We start from the raw sequence: 24,805 nt of genomic DNA, 5'->3' as shown, positions 1-24,805 counted from the left end.
TAACATTCATGTAAAAGCCAAAGATTAATAAATCATCAACATATAAGCAAATAATAACATGTGAATTTTTCTAAGACTTATGATATATGCACTTATCACACTCATTTGTTTTAAAGTTATTATCAATAATGCAGAAATCAAACTTTTATGTCATTGTTTTGGTGCATGTTTCAAGCCATATACGCATATAGTAAGTTTACACATATTACTTTCTTGGCCAACATCAACAAAACACTCAGATTGTTTCATGTAAATCTCCTCATTTAGGTCTCCATTTTAAAAAAATCTGCTTTTACATTTGTTTGATGAATTTATAAATAAAAAATTACCATAATAAGAATTAAAAGACTAGTGGATGTAATTCTAGTTATCGGAGAAAAAGTGTCAAAAAATCCAGGCCTTCTAGTTGCTTAAAACTTTTAGTCACTATCCAAGCCTTGTATTTATCAACAGATCTATTCAATTTTAACTTTTTATGTAAGACCTATTTACATCCAATTGTTTTACAACCCAGTGGTGAATCACCTGGTTTTCAAGTTTTATTGAAAATTAGTGATTTCATTTCATCATTTACAGCTTCTTTTGAAGCATAGTATCATGGATAAAACTTCTTTTAAAGTGAGAGGGTCATTTTCAACATTAAAAATATAATAATCAAGACCAAAATCTTTTTCTGATCTAGCTCTTTTACTTCTTCTTAACTCAAAATCGTCATTTTCTTTATTTTTCAAAATAAAAGTAGAAGAACAAGTTAGTGATAAAGTATTTTCTTTAGTCCTTTCACCTCCACTATTTTTAGAATCAAAAGCAAATTTATTTTCATGAAAAATAGCATCATCTGATTCTATTATTATACCTTCTTCAAGATTAAAAAATTTATTGGTTGTATTATTTGAAGTATAACCAAGAAAAGCACACGTGGTGTATAACCAAGAAAAGCACACGTGGTAGCTTTTTAATCCAACTTAGAGATTTTAGGATCCATTAACCTTACATAGGCTAAGCAACTTCAAACTCTTAGATATCCTAAATTTGGTTTATGACCTTTTCCAACTCAAAAGGTGTTAATTTGATCTTTTTATGAGGCATGCGATTCAATATATAACAAGCAATCAAAAGAGCTTCACCCCAAAAATTTAGAGGTGCACTTGACTCAATTAGAATGACATTAGTCAACTCAATCAAAGTTCTATTCTTTCATTCTGCTACATTGTTATATGTTGGAGAATAAGGAGGAATAGATTCATGAATTATACCCAATGATCTAACAAAAGAATTGAACTCATGTGACTTATATTCACGCTCTTTATCACTTCTAATTCTTTTTATTTTTCTGTTAAACTGATTTTCAACTTCATGGAAAAAAATTTTGAAATTCCCAAAAGCATCACTTTTATATTTCATTAAGTAAACATATATAAATTTAGACAAATCATCAATGAAAGTGATAAAATACTTATTTCATCCACGATATCTAATAAATCAGTTTTTCTCTAAACATGAAAATGAGGCTTTTTGTGATTTTGGATTTACTACAAGCCTCAAATTTTTTAAAATTATTTTTGATCATTGAAATTAATCCTAAACTACTCATGATTCACACATAACGATCATTAATATGATAAAAACGAGCATGCCAAAAATTGGAGAAGAAAGCATATAAACAGAAGTAGATGTTCTATTCATTTCTACATTCAACTTGAACATTCCATCACAAGCATATCCCTTTTCTACAAAAAATTATTTTTCACAATTACATATTGGATAAATTCAATAATCTATTTGAATCTTTGCTTTATTATAAAGAAAATTAGACATCAATTTTTTTCATGGAAGAAGTACAAAGTACATCTTTTAATATCAATACCCTTTCAGAAGTAAAACTCAACTCAAAATTTTCCTTTTCAAGCACTTTTTTTGTGTGAGAATCTCCAAGCATGATGATTTTAGGCTCTCCAAAAGGAGTATAAATTCTAAATGTGAGTCATATCACCATGCATCAACATTCTCCATCATGTTTACATCTATTATCCCTGTCACAAATGATTCTTCGGTAACTTTTGCTTGAGGTGAGACCCACATTTCCAAGATTTACAAAATTGAGCAATATGCTCACTCTTGCCACAGATAGAGCATAGTCCTTTTTCTTGAACATTTTAATTTTTTTCTTGGTTATTTTCACTATTATTATCCTTGGAATGTCTACCGTTAATTTTTCTTGAATTTTTTCTTCTTAGACTTCAAAGAAGTGTTTTTGTTAGTTTCAAGAGCAATATTATTTGAAGTAGATAAATTTACCTTTGATATGATATTATTCTCTTTTGTTTGCAAAAGTGGGTCTTGGCCCTTTGTCTCTTTTTTCATGCGGATTCTCATTATCAAAATCTCTAGAGAAGAAGTTTCCTTTTTCTTGTGGCACATATTTTTTTAAAATTCCTTCCAAGAAAGAGGAAGTTTATCTATTATGCCGCAAATAATAAAATTATCTCCAATTTTGACTTTCTTGGACCTAAGCTCTCCAACAATCATTATGAAGTCCTGAGCTTGGTCTATCATTGATTTATTGTCTACCATTTGAAAATGAAAAATCTGCTAAACAATATATTTTTTCGCTCCCGCCTCCTCGATATCATACTTACTTTACAATGTTTTTCAAATTTTCTTTCCAATAGAGTAAGTTCTATCATAATAATCATAAAAATTATCAGAAAGACAATTAAGTAAAAAATACCAACACTTGTAGGAGTCACCATCATACTTTTCAACTTTCTCTTGAAGAGAAATAAGTTCATCACCATTCATGAAAAAGTTATCTACTTTGTTTGGATTCTTCTCAGTTAACACATAAGAAACATTAAGAAGACTCAAGTAGAAAATTACTTTACTCTTCCACCTCTTAAAATGAGTACCGTTGAACCGAAATAGCTTGTTAAGATCTTCCATCTTGACATCCGTAATTTTTTCAATTGTTGCCATTAAATCTCCTTAAAATTGTTGGTGAAATTGTAATAAAATTTCTACTAACAAATACAAACAATGAAAATAAAAAATATCTTTTTCTTGGTTGAGGTGCGTATATCTCGCTCTCTTTAAGGAGATTTAAACTCATGCAACAAATGGTTTAATCAGACTAGTAATATTCTTCTTGACATGTCCCCTGCAGGATACAACAACCTTCTCACAAAGTATAACTCAACAAACTCTGGACAAGAGTTTAGTTCAAAGCTTCACCAAAAAGAACACCGCTTTCAATTAATAAACTCTTTTTTTTAACTTTTGTGCACTCTGTATTTTGTTGTACTTATAAAAATAATGCAACACTACACTATTTATAGGTGAGATATTCATCGTTGTAATCAATGGAAGAATAAATAAGAAGTTAAATAGAATAAAGGTTACAAGGTAATGATGCATAGTTACTACGGTACTATGCTTTGTTTTGATGATTTAACAAACTTGCAGAGGGACCAGATGAAGAACCAGATACCCATATTAGGCCGATCTCAGAAGGAATAAGAGAATCAGGTTCTCAAGGGAACAAGTTGTAACTATTCCTCAGATGGGTCTGATTTCGTAGGGCCCAGGTTGATATTATGATGTACTCATAACCTTGTTAATTGGTAACTTCTGAAGGAGATTTTTCTTAGTTCAGCATATGTATTTTAGTTGGTATAAGGACATAGAAGTACCAATCTGGTGTATGAAACTTGTGCTCTTAATGATTGACAAGCTGCATGTAGGGACCTGGTCCCTAAAGAGCGTAAGCATACAGTCAACTGTACATCCAAAAAGTCTTGTCCTACAACTGTTTGGTAGAATTTACAGGTGGTTGGTGGCACAACAATAACTTTCTAATCTCGACTAATGAAAAATATCCTAGATTTTTCCTCCTATTAGCTTCATATATATAGGTCATTATGTGGAAGAAAAAACTAATTTTTGCATAGTAAAATTTCTCATCTTCTTGCAAAGCCATCACAAAATTTCATAAGACAAAGCTCCAACAATCAAAAGACCAATTTGCTACAACAGAATATGTCTTTAGGTCTAGGTTGTTGAGTCTTTATATTTTGCTCTAACGTTGTAAACCTACTCCTCTTTTGAGAAGCTTGTGCGGATATTTTATTTTCTTTCTACTCTTGTAGATTTGAGTTGTGGGCTAAAGTTAGCCATTGTAGTATTAGGGGCTAGAGTTAGCCATGGTAGTACCGTTGTGGGATAGAGATAGCCTTGGTTGTCTTTACAATATAGTTATTATAGAGAGTGCTTACAATAGAGTTGTTGTAAGGGTGGGGGATTAAGAGTTTAATTCCTAGGTTGTAATCTAAAAGTTGCTCTTATTTTAGTGAAGTGGTTAAGAAATTCTACTGTGATTTTACTCCATTGAGAAAGAGGTTTTCACGTAAAATATCTTGTCTTCTTTACTTTTGTTCTTAGTCGTTGAACTTGGTGAGGGACCAAGTTCTTATACTGTGGTGAACTCATATTGAACATTTTCTGTTATTAAACTGGTAAGGGACCTGGTCCCTAGTATTGTGGTGGACGCACGCAAGTCATCACAATGGTGAAATAATGGATGAATTAAGAGTATGAAGTTATATGAATCTCACAAAAATGATGACTAAATTCATCCATCTAAACAAATAAGCTAATGCAACAACCTATAAATTACGTTATTGGCCTTTAAAAGCAACTAACTTCAAAATGTAATTGGCATAAAATATCTTAGTGAAAAAATAGTCAACTGTTTCATAGTGCTTTGCAAACGTTTGATGTAAATGGTGACAGATCACCCACTTTATTGGAGTAAAGAAACAGCCAATGATTGCTAGACTTTAAGGAATATAGACTTCAAAATCACTCCACATTTCAATATCATAATTTGGCTTCTTACTGCATGGTAATGAGGCATTAAAAAAAATTATTATTAATATTAAAATATCACAAAACTAGCAGAAAGTCTGATAGAAATAATTGCAGGTCCTTAAGTCCACACTGTAGGGAAAATAATTTTAAAAGATCAGTGCGATGAGGTAAGGAAACTCCAAGCTAAACCCACAATAGCGAGAGACTAAAATTAACAAATGAAAATAAATTGTAGAAAGAAAAAATATTTGAAGCAGTTAGTGTTGTTATTGTTATTTCAGCTAGTGTGATTCACAAGCTACGAAATGAAAACCAACAATTCCATCAAAGCAAAGAAACAAAACTCATAAATGTACTGAAAAATTGAGATGAAAAGGTATTCTCTATATATATGTGTGTGTGTTGATACATGACTTCACAAACACATCTATATCACCACCAACATAAAATTGAAAAACCCACAATATTACAAGAATAAAAGTAACAAATTTGGAGAGTATCAGAGCAAGAATTGTGTCAAAAAGAAATCAAATAAAATACAAAATAAATTGTTGCACGTATATTGAAGTAAAAACCTTGTTTCCAAATACTAAAAAGGTGAAGATCAAAAAGGTAAATTTTTCTTCCGTTTAATTACACCAAAATACATATGAACAGAGAAATTTCAAAAGAATTATGAAGTTGAGATTCAAAATAAGCTCATAATAATGAAAGACTAAAATTACCAAACTCAAAAAAGTTGATTCACTCGGAATAATACGACTTTTAAAGATATTTCTTCCGTTTAATTACATCAAAAATATATATGAACAAAAAAAAGTCAAAAGAATTATGAAGTTGGAATCTAAGGTAACCCTACAACAACGACAAATTAAGATTAACAAATTCAGAAAGTTGATTCACTCGGAATCATACAATTTATATAGATCAAAAAGGTAAAACTTTCTTTCATTTAATTACACCAAAACACAGATGAACAAAGAAAGTTCAAAGCTATTTATTATGTTTCTTTGATTCTAAATCAAAGATTAATTTCTATTCTGGAAAATTCAACAAATAGCATACTGAAAATGTAAAATTGGACAGCAAAAACACAAAATAACAAAAAAAAAATGGAGTTACAACCACCAGATTTCAAATGAAGGAATTTCAAGAAAAAAAAAGATAAAAAAAAACCACATATCTTTAGCTCGAAGAGGAGAAAGCTAAAAGATGAAAAGTAGAATATGAAAGAAACAATATGTGAAAAGCAAAAATTTTCATAATAGGAATAAACAGATACACAATCTCAATTTAACCAATTAGCAAACCATTAGACTACAAGTATTTTAAAGTCACAAATCACCTCATAGAATACCGTAGAGCATGTTTTCAAACTAATTATAGTAATATAATTACGATAAAAAATTTAAAGAATTATTACATGACAACTGAAACATCTTTGAAGTGGTAAAGCGGAGACTCAAAATACAAATTGATCAAACCAATTAAAGCCACAGAGATTCAGATTTTGGGCGGAAGACATCATCAGACCCCTCAACTTGACACCATCTTTCTTTTGGCACCTCAAGTGGACATTGTTCTTTTTAAGCACCTAAACCAACTACAAACTATGTCATTTTGGAACCTTTCATTGACATGACAAAGTGAGTGTTTTACAATCGCGTTTTGACACATGACAGTCTTATTTTAGTTCATTTTTTATTTAATTTTATCATCTTTTTCTTTATTTTTTCATCCCATTTTCTTCCATCATTTTTTCAAGCTAACTCTTTAAAAAAACTAATAAAATTGAGTTCTTAATTCAAAAATGGAGAGTAAAATATTGTATCAATATGATAATTAACTCTTAAAGAATATTATTAAAATATAATTTAATCTGCAAAGATTCACTTCCAAGCACCCATCTTGTAAAGTATCTATGTTTTCTTCCAAGCAACTCCAAATCGTATTTATGTTTTCTTTCGTTAAATAATTTTCTAACTGAACATTGGCCTCCTTCATATTGTTTTAGTCATATGTATGAAATTCGTGAAACTATTAATGAGGATCTATCATCCTTAGAGAATGAGGAGGTATGTTTATCATTCTTGAAAAAGTCAACCTCCATTAATGTCACGATCCAGACTAACGGATCGTGCAGGCACCTACGCTATTCTAAGTAGGTAGGAGAACCCTTATTACCCAACTAAAAATATGCGGAAGACTTTTGTTTTTAAGGAAATATAAAGTAAATTAAATACTAATAAACAAACTTTTTACAAATACTTCTTACAAATGTCCTTCACTATCCCAAGACTTGACCAGACATGTACAAGAGCTACCTATTACAACATAGACTGACAATGAAATAAATAATACAAAGACTCTAACATCTGCCAGGAAGAAAGTGCAGAAGTTAGTGCTGAATATTGTCATCCATCTAGTAACTGCAACTAACCTGCATCCAGTCTACACTCCAAGAAGGAATGTAGAAGAGAAAGGTCAGTACAACCACACGTACTGGTACGCATCATCGGCCGACTGGGTTAGTTCATATAATCATAAAATAGAATTACGAAAAATAAATCATAACATCTTTAATGGAATATAATTCAACTAAGGTTGTAATAATATTATTACTTTACCTATATAAGTTACAACATTCAACTACTTTTTCAACTCCATCAATATTACATTTATTACTAACATACTCTAGCCTCATTAGTTCACACCATCAACCACAATCCAACACTAATACATCACTATTCCTCTTTATCACCTTATCTTTTTCATTACTCATATTCATAGGAACAAACCCGCAATCATAGACAACCCACACAAAACTCTCGGGCTAACAACCAAATGCTCTATGATAATATTAAAAAATAATAACTAGCCATTCTGATAAGCTACGATTAAAACACGTATAAATGAAGCAAGTCAACCAACATATAAGTAAGTACAAAGTTTCACTTTTTCAAATACATATCACACAATCAAATACCCAATGAATCAATAATACAACAATAACAAATCAAACAGTGCTCACAAACAACCCACATAACCATCAAGAATATCAACCATACTGTAAACATCCACAGACTCAACACAAATATGTACACACATGCTATGGGACTTATTTTTGCCCAAATAGTCATGACCTACAGGGAATAATCTATGTTCATATACCATACCGATGTGGTACCCGATCCAACATATACATATCCATACTGGTACCCAATCCAACATATACGTATCTGTACCGACGTAGTACCCGATCCAATATATACATATCCACACCGGCATGGTACCCAATCCAACATATACATATCCGTACCAGTGTGGTACCCAATCCAAAATATACACATCCATACCGGCGTGGTACCTAATCCAAAATATACACATCCATACCGACGTGGTACCCGATCCAACATATACACATACATACCGGCATGGTACCCGATCTAATATATACATATCCGTACCGCCTTAGTACCCGATCCAATATATACATATCCGTACCGGCATGGTACCCGATCCAAAATACACATATTCGTACCAACGTGGTACCCGATCCAACATAAATAAGTATTATCGATATCTAATTTACACAACCTCACAACATACAACACAATGTACCAAGTTTATAAGTACACTTAAAGTCATAAGACAATTTCATCGAGTAAATTTTCAATAATCATTTATACACACATCAACAATCCAAACATCAACAATTTCAAGTATGTTCGAATACCAATCAACAAGTATTCATAGCATTACTTTAAGGAGTTATCATTATCAAACAAGCCTCTCATAGGCACAATTAATAAATCACCATTATCATCAATTTAGCCTCTCATGGGCATCTAATAGATATAGTATTTTAATCAATATCAAAACAAAAATATCATAAGATAAATCACAATTTAATTCTTATGAATACAAGTCACTATTGGAGCCTTAATTACTCATTATTTATTAAAAATATCATTATCTTCTTAAATACTGCAATTTGAGTTCTAACATCACCACCTATAACTAACACATTCACGCTTATCATTATCCTCTACCTTTTTCCACATAGTACAATCATCACACTAATTCAAGTCATCTATCCCTTAGATATTACTATGCTCATCAATATTCGATCTTAGCATGATTCTCCTCATCATATTGTTGCACAATACATACAACCTAATACCATTACAACTCAACTAGGTTCATCACTAGAACAACTAAAAAAATATCATGTTCATATACTACGTTTATAACAATCGCCTTTCGGGCACATAACACAAATATCATAAATATTACATAATCAATCAATAATATAGTTTTGGAGATTAAAGTTAAGTACTCGTGTCTTTATCCACCTCAACTCCATGCCCACGGGCCTAGACATGCTTTCTCCCATCAATTCTAAATTATGAAAATATAAAATAGCACAATCTTTTAGTCATTAAACATAGTCTACCTGGACGCCAAGCTTTTGGAAGAAGCAAACTGCAACAAGGATGCTCTTACTTTCTTTCATGGCTTGGAACATTCAATCATCTAAAAATCAAGCAATTATAAGAGTAATTAAATATTTACTCTTCAAACAAATATCTTTGGATTCAAACCCACTAATTCTACCCTTAATTCAAGGTCTACATCATTTTCCAAGGTCAGTTAGCCATTAATTAGCTCTTTCAAGCTTAACTCGTTTCCATTAATGGAGTTTTTATGCTAAAGATCTCATTTTTACAGAATTCAAGGTTCCTAACCATCAAAATTCATAATCTAGTTTATGAAATTCATGTTAGAAATCTTTAATTTACAATTTAGGATCAGCTCTACGTCATATTAAAAACACCCATGAGTATTTCCCAAAAGAATTCCACCATTAAAGTTTTTTCTAAGGATTCTAAGATGTTAAAGGATTAAAAGACGAAGAAAATAATGGAAAAATTTACCCCAACGAAGGAATTTCACCTTAAGCCTTGGAAAATCACCTCTCTAGGGTTGGAGAATGAAATTTGGGGGTTTTGGACTTAAAATACGGTTGAAGCTGATTTAAATACTATCAGAATTTTTGCTACAACGAAATCCAGTTTCAGCTCGGACAGTGCTCCGTAAAATAGGCATAACTTTTTACTCCAAATTCGTATTGAGGAACGGTTTATTGAGTTGGAAAGAGGACTCATAGATCTTTAATTTGATAGGTAATATTTTATGAGATATGATCGTTTGAAATTGAACCTAATAAAAATCTATAGTGAAACTGTATCGGAAAGAAAGTTTTAAACTTAACTTTATGTTAGAGATATTGTATGACCTTAATTAATAGCTAAAGAAATTTCAAACTAAGTTATTGATATTAGAACTCACGAATAATTAAAATTCATCAAGCTTAAGTCAATCTAGACACATCCGAAGGCTAAAATCCTCACCGAAAAAATTTGAGGTGTCATAATAAATAAAATATTGGCTATTTTAGACCCTAGTTAATATTGAGCAATAAAAATTAAGAATTTTTATGAATTTTTTATGAATAATTTAGTAACGACGAAATGGGTCGTTACAATTAATGGAGGTTAAGCTCAAAGAAGGTTGGGTGAAAAAAATATTTTTTTTTTGTAATTATTTGATAAAAAAATTATGTGTCATTAATTCATTGGACATCTTGTCATGTGTTTTGGTCTTTTTTTGTTTTTAGAAAAATATGGGTGCATATAATGATGTGTCAATTTAAAATGAGTTGGCACAAATCAATTGGTCGTTTTAATCCACTTTAGAAGCGCCTGCAATCCATGCTCCAGAGCTGGTGCCAAAATGACACAGTTTGTAGTTGATTTAGGTGTTTAAAATGAACGTTCACTTGAGGTGTCAAAGTGAAAGGTGATACCAAGTTGAGGGGCTAGTGATGTATTCCGCCCGGTCTTTGAGAAAAAATTCAAAGCAAAATTAAAATTGAAGAAAATAAAGCAAGAACATGAAAAAAATGATGCATGATTACGTACACTATTTTTTTTTTTGTTTTTTCAATTTAGATGTAAGAATAAAGAAAAATAGATAAAAGAAAATAGGGAAATACCTGTGAGCGAAAATCAACTTGGAAGTACAACAAGAGAAAGGTATAAAATGGATTAGAGTGTTTAGTTTATATGTTATTGTTTAGAACAGAGGAATTGAAAATGGAAAGAGGAAAAGAAAAGAAAGGAGAAGAAAGAAACGCAAAGCAAGAGAAAGCTCAAGTGTACTTTTTGTGACACGTAAAGGCACTTCAGGTAAATTAATAACACGTGTATATCATCATAAGCATGTTGAAATCTAGCCTTATCAGCTAAATCGAAATATCATCATAAGCGTGTTGGAATCTAGCCTTATCAACTAAATTGAAAAGACAAATATGTCCTTAGAGCATAAGCATGTTGAAATTAGTCCTTTCTAATGTAATAGTAATACTAGAATGCATTAATTTTCTGTGCATGATGTTATTTATTGAAATAAATTTTATATCTAGAAATAAAATTATAATTTAAAATAATGGGATGAGATTCCCCCAATAATACTAAATAGTTACTTCAGATTGTACCAAATACCATGTTATTTGGTAAAATGTAAAAATTAATTCATGCAATAATCATGTGTATTATTAGTATCTTATTTGGTTTAACTTGTGTATATCTAATGTTTGCACTAGTTATATACTCTTTTATATATATACTAATATCTCAAAAAAGGAGTAGCCCAAAGTACTAAAACTCCTGCTATGCACAGGATTTGAGAAAGAGTCCGACCATAAGAGGTCATTTTGTATGAGATATAAGGTATAATAGTCTCACGATGAAATATAGGATTATTTTTTCATGTTTGATTGGAGATATTAGTTAATTCCGAATTATAGTGATGGGATAAGTTATCTCATATATATGACAGGATAAATAATCTTAGAATAACGGATTTTAGAATAACTTTTTTCCAATCAAACGACATGTAAGGGTCTATTGTACGCAATCTTACTTTGCATTTCTGCAAGAGGCTGTCCCCAAAGCTTGAACAGGCGAGCATTTAACTTTATTGGTTACTCTAAGGCTCCTCTTTATTATTAACATCTCAAAATTTATGATATTAGTAATGCAATGAATGCTAATGTAAGCACTAACATAATTAAAAACACAATACCTCTTAAAACCTTTTAAACATTTTTTCGTAAAAAAATATATTGCATGGAATGCATGTTTCAAATCAAACGCTCCGTATAAAAAAAATTTCAACATAACTAATATAACAACAACAACAACAAACCCAGTGTATTCCCACCTAGTGGGGTCTGGGGGTAAGATGTACGCAGTCCATACCTCTATCTCTAAAGAAGTAGAAAGACTGTTTCTGATAGACCCCCGGCTCAAGTTACGAGATACCACACAAACTCATAGTAAAGCACAGAACTAGATTACATAACATAAATGCGGCACCCATAAGTATTAGAAAACAGAGGACAACACACAGATTCGTAATAAAACATGAAACACGAAATCATAACAAGAATAAAACCCCACCAAATAATTCCCTACACTAGCGACCCAAACCAGCCCTAGTCTTCTGCCCTAATATAATTATTATTAATGCACTATATTTTACATTATTTTTTACACTTTGTCAAACTAACCTGAACGTGTTTCTAGCTTTTTCCTGCTCTTGCAACAGACAGATGCAGAACTTTTTTTCATTAAACCCAAAACAATTATATTCTGCCATGATAATAATTTAAAAATAAAAAATCAAACAAACTAATGATAGTCGGCAATCGGCATCACCAAAATTAACCAAACAAACAAACAAAAAATTTAGCCGAAACTCATATAGGCTACAGCATAGTAATATATATTTACTCCCCGTTCTCCTTTTCACTTTCCCACTCCCTTTCTCTTCCAATGGCTGACAATTCTAGCACCACCGCCAACACCGTCAGTAGCACCGCCGCTTCTACGACGGCGGCAAACCCGCCGGAATCGAAAAGCTGGGCTGACCAAGCCGATGAGATCGATCAAGCCGAACAGCTGTCTTCCGCCGCCGCCGACATAGACATCGGATCTCTACATGTCGATGAGTCCAAAACAGTCAACTCCACTCTCTCCGACCCTGACGATTCTCGCATAGAAGCAGTGCGTTCGCTTTTCCTAGCTCTTATACTTCCTCCGTCTCAATTTATGCGGATTTCGAGATTCAAACAAGCCATAATTTTCCATATATCGTTTAAATATTTTGATTTGAAGATTTCGTGCCCGAATTCATATTAAAATGAAACTGATTGACTCTCGAAATTTGAACTATGACACATAAATTGGGATGGAGGAATTGGTTTTTTCTTGAACCAGCTGATTTTTTTTTATAATTGTAGCTGTAGGGTTTTGATGAATGAAATATAGGTCGGTCGCATCTGGTCATATTTCATTTAAATATTTTGCTTTGAAGATTTCATGTTCGAATTTAGGTCAAAATTAAACTGTTTGACTTTCAAAATTCGAACTGTGTCTTGTAAATTGATATAGACGAGTAATTTTTATTGAGTGAGCTGATTTAGGTATAGTTGTAGCTAAATTAGAGAGTAACAAAATTATGACTTGTTTGAATCTCAAAATCAAAACCGTGCCACATAAATTGGGACAAAGGGAATATTTTTTTATTGGACAAACTGATTTTTGTGGTAGTTGTAGCCAATTTAGGGTTTAACAAAATTATGACTTGTTTGGATCTCGAAATCAAAACAGTGCCACATAAATTGGGACAAAGGGAGTAATTTTTTATTGAATAAGCTGATTTTGTTATAGTTGTAGCTAAATTAGGGCTTTAATGAATGAAATATAGGTGACATCTGGAGACACTTTGTATAAATCAGCAAAGAGATTTGAGGATTTGAATTTATCTCCGGAGTTATTGAAGGGATTATATGTAGAGATGAAGTTTGAGCGTCCCAGCAAAATTCAGGAAGTTAGTTTGCCTATGATTCTTACGCCGCCGTATAAGAATTTGATTGCTCAGGCTCATAATGGTTCTGGTAAAACTACTTGCTTTGTGCTTGGGATGTTGAGTCGGGTTGATCCGAAACTTGCTGCTCCTCAAGCTCTTTGTATCTGTCCAACGAGAGAATTGGTTATTCAGGTTTGATAAAATACTAGTATCTTTTTTGTTCTTGATTTTTGTTTTCCGTATATAATGGTGGTGTGTATTCTAATATGTTTTAATATCGGTTGCTACACTTGTTATGTGCATTGTTATTTTGTTGTTCCTTTCCTCTTGTACCTCTTTGCTTTTTGAGCGGAGCAATGGTAGTGGTATAGTCTGCATACATCTTACCCTCAGCAGACCCCACTTGTGGGATTACACTGGGCATCATGTTGTTGTAATGGTGGTGTATTGCTATGACATGTTCGTTGTCGTTATTTCTTTCTCTATACTATTTTTTCTTTGAGCTAAGGGTCTATAGGAAACAGCCTCTCTGCCTCCAAAGTAGGGGTCTGTGTCCACTTTAACCTCCCCAAACTCGATCACACTAGGTATGTTGTATATAATGGTGGTGTATTGGTGTCCATCTTGTGCGCCCTTGCGACTTATACATAGGGTACCTGGACCTTCTTACTGCTAAAGAATTCCTCAACCCTGTTAAGGGTTGGGCAGATGGAAACAAATCAAGTAGCCTTTGTTGTTAGTTTTGGATCTAGATCTTTGACCATCATCATTGACCTAGGCACATCTTTGGGTGCAATAATAATGTTGGCATTGGAGAGTAAATTTCTTGCAGGACCAATTACTTCAACTTTAATGTATCAAATTTTTAGCTGTTAGAAAGTTTTGTGCAGCATTATGCGTGTCAGATTATGCATGTGTTTAGTTATTTATCTGCTTCACTAGATATGTATTTTTTCCCAGAAAGTTACGTGCTACACTACATATTACACTACATATATGTATTTTAGAATTTTTACTCATATTGCATGTTTATAATGTTCCTTGTAAGGTTATATCGTGTGTATGTTCCTGCATATAGTTTTTGAGATGGTTTCAGAGGTGATGTGAAATATTCATATTTAATTTGATTGTTTGCCATCTAGAGTGGTGGTTTAAGTTGTTCTTTTAATGGAAATTGTATAATCAAATGGAAAGTTGAGGAAAGAACGATCCTTTTTAGTGTTTTTTACATATCAAAGAAAAACTTGAGAAGGTTTGGTTTAAAATGCTGCAGAATATGGAAGTGCTAATGAAGATGGGGCAGTATACTGGCATTACATCAGAGCTAGCTATTCCGGCAGATACTACCAACTATATTCCGCTTGCAAAACGGCCACCCATTACAGCACAAGTGGTGATTGGCACACCTGGAACTATAGGCAAGTGGGTGTCGGCAAAGAAACTGGGAATGAGTTGCATGAAAATTCTTGTTTTTGATGAAGCGGACCACATGTTGGCAGAGGTAGTCAATTCTCTATCAGCTCTTGCTAGTGTTCCTTTGATTTTGCCCCTTCTGTTGATATTTATTGTTGTACATGTATTTTTCAAATTATTTAAATCACTTTTTTTTTTGGTGTTTGTTGGTGTAAAAAATGGATTTAGCCTTTGGTTTCTTAGATGGGCGGTAGTATTTGAGGATAATGCGCTAATTTTCTAGTTCCAAACTTCGTCTTTAGGGATTTTGCCCTAATTGTTAAAAAGTTGTGCTTTGTCCTTTTATAATAAGTTGTTCAGTCTCTCCAAAGATGTTGCAGCATCCGTGTTGGATCCTCCAAAAATGCACTACTTAATTACATTTTTGAAAAGTGTGAGCAATATAGCTTTTATCAATTCTCAGTATCTGATTGCTTATGGATGTTTCTTTTTGTGTGCACAGAGTGGTTTTCAGGATGATTCTGTAAGAATAATGAAGGCAATCGTTAAAGCCAACGCTGACTGCCAGGTTGGTTATAGTTTGGCCTTTGTGCTTTTTAGATTTTCAGGTCACCTGATGGTGGAATTTTCTTCGAGGTTTTTGCTGCTATGAATTGCTTAGTTTGTAATAAGTGTCTGAAAAGCTTTAGAAAACTTACATGCAAAGTTGATTCTGTCAAATGGTTGAGCCTTAGAGTGGCACATTACACTTTTACCTAATACAAAAGTTAAAGAGAAACTTTTGCGGCATACACAAATTTAGCATGTCAGAATCACAAAGCAAATTGTATACTTACTTTCCAATAATGATGGATCCCAGGACAACTTACACACACCTATGCTAATTTACCTACTTAGTAAATTGTTTTACCAAAGGCTTAGACAGATAGGAAAAGACCACCTCATTTTTCTGGCCTCTACTGGGGTTTATAAACCCAGGTCTCCCATTCACCATTCCAGCTTCAATGGTTGTTCGTTCACACCTTTGGTGCATCAAATTATTTTACAACAGTAGGTCCCAAACAAAGTTGAGGTCAGCTATATGAATGTCTGAAAGGATAAACAGCTCCTAGAAAATTATAGGATGCAAAGTAGAAGTGCTAGCATGAATAGAACATTTCCTCAAGTAACTGGTATGTCCTTGATGGAGCGTTTGCCAAATTCAATGATCCAAAACCGACCAATAAAATTTGCTTTGAAGTACAACTGACAATGCACATGGCAGTCGCAGTTGCAAAACAATAAACAGAAGCAAAATTGCTTTTAGTCTTTATCTCACTAGTATAAAGAAATAACGGCTTCTTCATATTTCCTCTGTATGTACGCATATGGGATAGGGAGTGGGAGTAGAACATCAAGCAATATCTAAATCTTCACCATTCTCTGGAGAGTACCGAGTATAGCCTGAGGCTTAAATTGAGGTGCTTTCATGGAGCTGCCTGGGTTTGTTTTTAGGTAAGAAAGGGCTGTGATGAAGGCTGTTAATGGGTCTGTGCTAATTTTTGTTTATAATACGTTCTTCCTGATAAGCGTCTCCCCATTGGATAATTCTTCAGGAAAAAAATTGATGTTGAACTTTTCTTTTCATCATCTTAATTTGCAGGTGCTTCTTTTTTCTGCAACGTTTGGGGAAAATGTCAAAGCATTTGTAACAAAAATTGTTAAAGATCTATTCGTGAAAGATTACAACCAAATGTTTGTGAAGAAAGAAGAACTTTCACTGGATTCAGTGAAGCAGTATAAAGTACATTGTCCAGATGAACTTTCAAAAGTCATGGTAATTAAAGACAAAATACTTGAACTAGGACAGAAGGTGGGGCAAACAATTATATTCGTTGGTACAAGAAACAGTGTAAGCATGCTGCATAAATCATTGGTTGACTATGGCTATGAAGTGACAACAATTCAAGGTAATCTTACGCAAGACCAGAGAGACAAAGTAATCAAGGAGTTCAGAGAAGGATTGACCCAAGTTCTTATATCAACTGATATTCTTGCTCGTGGATTTGACCAATCACAGGTAACTTTAGATTTGAGGCTTTCCAGTTGCCAGCCATATATTATTACATACAAATTTGTTTCTTCTGGATGTGAAACTTGTTGTTTAGCAATGGTATTTAATCTTTTCTTTCTTGATTTCTGTCTTGGTGGCTAATATTTAGAAAATCTTAAAAGCTATGAAAATCTGTCTGCAGGTTAATTTAGTGGTTAATTATGACCTCCCTGTGAGACATGGGAATAGATCAGAGCCAGATCAGGAGGTATACTTGCATCGGATTGGTAGAGCAGGGCGTTTTGGACGCAAAGGTAACGTGTTCCCACTTTTCTTATGCATGATTCCCAGCTATTGTCAGTCTCGTAGTTATCACTCTGACTGTTTATTTTATTATGATAACATGTTTTATTACAAATTATTTATTACTAGCAAAAGAGAGTTGCACGGTGTCCATCATAAGAAGTATGTTAGTGTCTGGTGCATTTCTCGAGCATTAAAAATTATATATATGATATGGAGGTGAAGAAATGAACAAAATAGACTCGAAATTAGTAACATATCAATAAATACAAATGGATGTATATTTAGCCTGTAAGTTTTGAAAAATTCGGTCTTGAAAAGGGGACTTTAGTCTTGAAAATTAATTGAAAGGTTGTAATCATTTTAGGAGCTCACCATGATGATGCCCCCTTTGTAATCATTTTAGGGGCTCACCATGACGAAATCCCTTTAAGAACATACAGAAACCTAAGGGAAAAAGCACTTCAAAATGTGTATTCTGAAAATTTCTAGATTGCTTTTGTTAGTGTGAAATTCCCTAGCTTACCAATTGAAATAAAGAACCTTTAACGTGATGAACTGCAATAAATTGACATTTGCAAAATAAACGCTCTCTTGTAGTAGCCAATGCTTATAGTGTCGTGTCATCTGGAAGTGAAAGACAAAGTGAAAGACAATGCTTATTTAAATACAGAGACCACTTGACAAGATAGCAACCTAGTAGTTTTCTAGTTTCATTAGGAGATGAACAAAATGGATGATACAATGTGCAAACCCTGCCAAATAGTTAAACGATGACTTGATATGTATTTGTTGCCCGAAGGAAAATAAATCAAGAGAGAACAGACAAGATGGTGGCTTGATGAAATAACAAACTAGTGCTGAGTCATTTTGTGATAAAAAGTGACTGCTAATGAGCCGTATATAAATGTTAAATAGGTTATGTACCATGGTGTAATATGACTTCCCTCGTGTTGAGCAGGTGCCATATTCAACTTGCTGTGTGGTGACCGAGATGATATGCTTATGTCAAAGATTGAGAATCATTTCAACCATCAAGTGACTGAGGCATGTATCTGCTTTTTACATTGCTTCGTTTCGGGCTCTGCTTTGTTTCTGATGTTTAGGATCCTGCCTACGATCTTTGTAGGATTAGGTCATATGTGCATATAGGTTCTTTGTATCTTGCTGCTTTTGTTCATGGCCATGGTCTTCTAAACGAAGGCTGGAAATAAAGGAGCACGATTAACTATAAACAGAGTTGGCAGTTTGTGGCCTTAAATTGCCCTCATTTAATTCAAGAGATTGAAAAAATCTACCTGTTTAGAATTTCGTTACTATGTGTGGGGTGGGGTGGATGGGTGGTTGCAGGTTTCTCACAATAGTAAAAACTACTGTATTCCAGTAGATACAGTTCCAAGTTAAATTTTAATGCAGATGCCATTTAAGATGAACAATACATTTAGCATTATGGTCGAATGCACTATTTGTAGTATGTCTGTTCACAGAAAAAAAAACCTGGCACATTTCTTGCCTAAAAAAAAGGAAAGGAAAAAGAGAAATCTTTCGGATAAAAGAAGGGCATAGTTCCTTTAAGGTGTTAAAGAATAGCTCTTTGTTGAACTGGGGTGGGGTGGGGTGGGGTGGGGTGTAATGGGTGGGGGTGGGGGATTCCTTTTTTTTGGTTTTTAGTAGAGTTGTTTATATGATACACATGTTGTGATCCGGAAATATTTTAAACTAGACAGTGTATTAGTACTTTGGTCAAAGTGGTGGTCAATCACCATGCTATTTGCTAATATATTTACAAAGACAGCATTCCGTATTTGCCTTCCCTTATTATTTGGCTGTTCAGGTTTTGGTTCCATGGGTTTGAATTTTAAGATCATTCAATGACCATGACTAGTCATGACTTGTAAAAGTGCTATTTGAGAAAATATATAGATTGCTTATGAGGTATGGTAAGACTCGAGAGAGAAATATTCAACTCAGTAGAATGCCAACATAATTGAGCTTTTAGTGGCTGGGAATTGGTGCATACTGCATGAATTATGTTGCAGTTTCTGTTTCAATATGGTATTATCCGTTGGAAACATTAGAGACTCCAGTTAAATTGTTTCATGTTCGATATGCAGATTCCCTCATGGAGGAGCGACGAAGATTTTGAGAATGCTCTGAAGAAAGCTGGTTTGCTCTAAAGCTGAGAAGAATCTGCTGCCTGTTGGTTAGCAGATCTACGGAGGTGGATGTGCTCGATAGATCATATTTATTGAGATGCTTCCTTGATTACCCTACTTTTAAGAACTACTGTTTTGATAGAAGCATCTATGTTTTACTAAAGTGGCGTCAGCAATATATTGTAAATTGATGGCATATTTTTAATGATAGTCTTTTCAGCGTGTGTTTTTTCTTCCTCATCTTGGTAAATTTGTTCGACTTTTGAGTAAAACCTTAGTCTTTTCAGCGTGTGTTTTTTCTTCCTCATCTTGGTAAATTTGTTCGACTTTTGAGTAAAACATTACTGGTAATGCTGGAAGTGACATTTGTACCACTGCTGTGGCCTAGAGTGCTCCTGAAAGGCAGAAGTTGCTATTATTGTTCTTCTAATTGATTGCTCTTCACTGGCCATTTTTAGCTGTCATTATCCTCATGTGTTTCACTGTTGCTCATTCGAGGAATTGATTACAGTAACTATCTTGAAGTTTGGAACTTCTGCTACTATTCCAAATTTTAAGCAGATATTTTTGTTCAAATATATGAACCACTTCCTATTCTAAGAGGCAAGTTTCTTCTTATAGTTCAATTTTTTTCGGCGACATATGTAGCAAGCTTAGCAGGACCTCTCTTCTTCCCATCAAATCCAGTAGTTTTAAAATAAGAGCAAAGTATATGACTGATATAAAGAAGAATCAAGTACTCCCTCCGTTTCAATTTAGTGGTATCATTCGACCTATTGAGGGAAGAATTTTTTTTATTTTTTTTTTGTTTTCTTTACTAATACTATACCCTTAAATGCTACTTTTGGTTTGTCTTTTCTTGTTAACTGGGACCTAATAAGAATAAAATGGAGATTGTACTATTCAATAGTTGTCCAATACTTTTTGAAACATATTTAAAAGGAAAATGTACCATATAAATTGAGACGAAGTAAAAAGAAAAATGAGTCATATACATTGAGATGGAGGAAAATGAGTCACATGAGGAAGTAATACTTGGTAAATAAAATCATGACAATAACAATCATTGTGTATGACCACGTGGCCATTGGATTAATTTCTGGAACAAATAGTCATGACTAAGATTATTTTCCTTGTTATGTGTGGTAGATGGATTGAGTGTTATTTTGTTACTATTTATTGTGCCTTATATTCCTATTACAATTATTCTTGTCTTGAGTCGAGGGTTTATCACAAATAATATCTTTGCTTCATCTATGAGATAGAGGCATGAATTGCATATACTCTAATCTCACTTTGTGGGAATACAATAAGTATGTTTGTCTATGCTCCCATTTTGATTAAACTACTTTTCCCGCATAGTTTGACGAAATTTTAGGCATGCAAGTTACAGCAAAGTTATGAGGAATTTATGTATAATTGTTATTATTATGTTTTTAAACTCTACTGCAAGGAGTGATAGCGGCAAGCAAGAAAGAGGAATGAATTCTCACCTGTGATTCAATCTAAAAAAGGGTATTGAGTAGGTCATCCAACTTTAAGCTAGTCAATTTATAATTTGACTCTTTAGTGTAAAATTTGAGCGAGTCTAACACGAGCTATAATTCGAGATCTAGATGTCTAATTAGTACATCTCTTAATGCTAATCTAATCCATATACAAACACACACTGGTTCTATACATCAAGATCAACTGACCTACTAGTAGAAAAACATCCAAAGATGACAAATTAAAAGGTCGCTAGCATTACATTCACATATATGATATTCTAGATGCATAAAATTAATAATTCTTAGAACTAACTGTCTCTTTATGTTCGTGTGGACATTAACTTCACTGTCTATCAGAGGTCTCATATTTAAGTTTTGAATATGAAAAAATTCCATTAGAAAATGATTCCTCCTTAAATAAATCTTACACGTTTGTATATATAGAAGATATATATAATTAAACTTTGAAATAACTCAGTTTATTGGAAATATTTACAACTACCCCACCTAAAAGTTACCTAATTTTTTTTTCTCTTTCCTTTTTTTTTTATCACTTTTTGTGAGGAATGAGGGGGAACCGGGGGAGGGGCATGATCAACAGATTAATAGTTGAGGAGATTAATAGTTCATTGACGTTTGTAGTTCTGGCACTATATCAATTTAATTTAATAAATAAATAGCCTAATGTGTGACTTTATTTTCAAACTTATAAAGGTTCATGATCCAATAATTGAAAATATTCATTTCTCGATTATCTTTCTCTGTTCTACACGTGATTTGAAGTTTAGTCATGAAATTAGTACTAAAATAATGGGCATTGTTGCATGAGAAAATATTAAGTACCGTTTAATAACATATAAAATCATTAACATTAAGTTGAACTATTCAACATATACTGTTTAGGTTTATCCCCCTTTGTTGGGTTTACTTGTTCGAGAACCCGTTAAGATTTGTTTGACATAATTCTCAAACTACGGATGTGGCAAAACAAAAACGTATAACATAAGGGTGTGTTTGGTACGAAGGAAAACGTTTTCTTGAAAAATTTGTAGAAAATAAATGATTTTCTTAATTATATTGTTTGGTAAGTAAGCCAAAACTAGTGAAAGGGTGGCGGAGGTAGTGACGAAGTCAGAAATTTCATCAAGAATGTTCAAGATTTAATAAATTTATATGAAAAATAATTTTTGACTTATATACGTCATATAATTTGCTATATATGTAGTATAATTTTTTGATAAACACGATATTCAACTAGCCACCCTAACTACATGTGGCTACGTGGGGGACGGCGGAGGTAGTGACGAAGTCAGAAATTTCAATAAGAGTGTTCAAGATTTAATAAATTTATATGAAAAATAATTTTTGACTTATATACGTCATATAATTTTCTATATACATCTATAGACATAGTATAATTTTTTGATAAACACGATATTCAACTAGCCACCCTTCACTACATGTGGCTACGTGGGGGGCAGCGGGGGGGAGGTGAGATGACTTGTTTTCCCTATTTTTCCATATTAGGAAACTCATTTTCTAAAAACCGAAAACCATTTTCTGCAAAATGTTATTATACAAACCAAACATATTCTTGCTTTTACTAGTTTACTATAATTACTTCATAAATGGATAATTAGAAGAAATTTAGGTCTTCAACTAACATACTATAAACTAGTTCCACTTTCATTCTTATCTCAGACCTTGTCACCCTCTCCTTAAAATCAGACATCTTATAAGATCACAACCAAATTATATTAATCATTCTTAATCACAAATTAAACCACCATGGAAAGCCTAATAGAACCTTCTATCTCAACTTCAACATATTTTTAGATCACAACCAAATTATAATCTTTCTTGATCATCACAAATTAAATCACCATGGACAGCCTAAGAGCACCTTCAATCTCAACTTCAACATATTTTTATGCCCCTCTAATTATCTCCATGATAGGCATAATTTCCTCAGCATTAGCATTATTAATATACCACTTGGTCTTAACCAAATATTGTCTTCTAAGAAGTAATTCATCACAAACATTAAACAGTATTCAAAGATCAACAAACCAAGAAGCTGAATTACCCATAGGAGTAGACAAAACAGTCTTGGAAAAAATCCCTATCATATCTTATAATGCAATTCATAAAAAGGGCAAATTATTTCGTGTAGATCAAACTGAGTGTGCTGTTTGCTTGGGTGAATTGGAAGATAAAGAATTGGTTCGATTGTTGCCTAATTGTCGACACGCTTTCCACGTACCGTGCATCGACAAGTGGTTCGTGGAGCACTCGAGTTGCCCCATTTGTCGTGCTCCAGTCACGGACATAGAGACACGTGTCATGTATTTATTGGATCTACTATCGGAGATTAACTTAAACGGAGAAAATGTTTCTTCTTCTACTACTACTTCAACTTTACAACCTCATGACGTGCTTCGACATTGTGTATCGATGATAATGTCTAAAGAGAGGAGATCAACAACATTGCCACCACAAAAAATTAGGAGATCATTGTCTATGGATTTCACTAATTATAATCACGAAGAAGATTATTCATCATTAAGGAGCAAATCGTCCAAGTTATTGAGATCATTGTCTCGGCTTGGTAGGGGAAAGGGAAACCAAATTATTCCCTACTGATCTTATGCGAGGCAAAAATTATTAATTAGGTGAGTTTCTCTTCATTTGTTCAAGTCTTGATGAACAGAATTACTCGATACCTATATTAATGGAGGTAACATATACCTATGAAATTAATTAAGGTATGCACAAGATTATTCGAACAATACAATACACACCAGATGATTCGAACATTACAATTGTCAAAATACATTATTCATTCTCTCTCATTTTCTAATTAAATAATACTCTGTCAAAATACATCATTCATTTTTTTTTTTGGTTGAGTTTTTACTCTGTTTTCTTTTTTAAACTCTTCTTCGTTTATCAAGGAAGTGTGTGAGCTTTTTTTTTTTTTAGCCTCCCAAATAATGGCAAATTCTGATTGATGCTTGTGATATTTAGCTAATCACTTTTAGTTGTTGATTAATTGAAATGTCTACGTCTAATATTATTGCTTGTGAATTTAATGAATTATCAATCATTATATAATTTATTATTCATGAGTTATGTTAGGTTTGTATTGTTACTTCGTATATAAGAGTGTTGATCGTTCTAAAAATAGTAAAAATGTATACTTTTTATTATATAAAGAAACCAAAAATTAAATTTTAATTAATTAATGATTAATATTTTACAATATTTTTTTGTGTTGAAATTGTCTCTCTTAGATTAAAAAAGATATGCTAATGTGTTTATAGGTTGAACAGACTCTTCCACCTAATATAGTCTTTTGGGTTGGTTCTACTACTCACTTTATAACAATTGATATCATAGCATGTCGGCCACAATACTTCTACCCAAAACTCAGAGTGATGGTTTGGTAGAGTATCATGAGTGATGAATTTGACCAAGAAGGGTGACAACCATAATCAACTAGTAGAGCACTAGGAATTATAGCTTGGATTCAAGAGGGGTGTCAGTCGTGACAAATTCGTCATACCGAATATCTCGGTCTTAATGCTACGAAAATTTATAGAAGCCCT

General features: G+C 32.9%; 2 protein-coding genes and 1 long non-coding RNA gene across 3 annotated transcripts; 2 read left to right on the top strand and 1 right to left on the bottom strand.

Annotated features, from left to right (window-relative positions):
- Positions 1–7,073: 7,073 nt before the first annotated feature.
- On the bottom strand, positions 7,074–11,115 carry LOC107844950. Its single transcript, XR_001666639.2, has 3 exons — positions 10,925–11,115; positions 9,323–9,402; positions 7,074–7,317 (listed from the first exon to the last, which is right to left on the bottom strand). It is a non-coding gene; the product is annotated as an uncharacterized LOC107844950 (long non-coding RNA).
- A 1,384-nt stretch (positions 11,116–12,499) lies between these two features.
- LOC107843389 (DEAD-box ATP-dependent RNA helicase 38) lies at positions 12,500–19,947 on the top strand. Its single transcript, XM_016687657.2, has 8 exons — positions 12,500–12,998; positions 13,702–13,995; positions 15,077–15,304; positions 15,719–15,784; positions 16,859–17,275; positions 17,451–17,562; positions 18,513–18,598; positions 19,666–19,947. The coding sequence occupies exons 1-8, from the start codon at positions 12,768–12,770 to the stop codon at positions 19,726–19,728; spliced, it is 1,497 nt and encodes a 498-aa protein (XP_016543143.1). The 5' UTR covers positions 12,500–12,767; the 3' UTR covers positions 19,729–19,947.
- Positions 19,948–22,915: 2,968 nt separating this feature from the next.
- On the top strand, positions 22,916–24,166 carry LOC107844942 (RING-H2 finger protein ATL52-like). The gene has a single exon (XM_016689263.2). The coding sequence runs from the start codon at positions 23,082–23,084 to the stop codon at positions 23,838–23,840; it is 759 nt and encodes a 252-aa protein (XP_016544749.1). The 5' UTR covers positions 22,916–23,081; the 3' UTR covers positions 23,841–24,166.
- Positions 24,167–24,805: the final 639 nt, after the last annotated feature.

The sequence above is a fragment of the Capsicum annuum genome, chromosome 10 (genome assembly GCF_002878395.1).
Source record: "Capsicum annuum cultivar UCD-10X-F1 chromosome 10, UCD10Xv1.1, whole genome shotgun sequence".
NCBI classification, from domain to species: domain Eukaryota; kingdom Viridiplantae; phylum Streptophyta; class Magnoliopsida; order Solanales; family Solanaceae; genus Capsicum; species Capsicum annuum.
The sequence above is the reverse complement of the archived record's forward strand: the minus strand, read 5'-3'. Positions and strand labels throughout refer to the sequence as shown.

What these genes read in the sequence shown, in the direction of transcription:
- LOC107843389 (XM_016687657.2), top strand. Translation starts at nt 12,768, where the DNA reads ATGGCTGACAATTCTAGCACCACCGCCAACACCGTCAGTAGCACCGCC. An exon ending in CGAGAGAATTGGTTATTCAG is followed by an intron (nt 13,996 to 15,076) that starts GTTTGATAAAAT and finishes AAAATGCTGCAG; the next exon opens with AATATGGAAGTGCTAATGAA. An exon ending in TCAACCATCAAGTGACTGAG is followed by an intron (nt 18,599 to 19,665) that starts GCATGTATCTGC and finishes TTCGATATGCAG; the next exon opens with ATTCCCTCATGGAGGAGCGA.
- LOC107844942 (XM_016689263.2), top strand. Translation starts at nt 23,082, where the DNA reads ATGGACAGCCTAAGAGCACCTTCAATCTCAACTTCAACATATTTTTAT.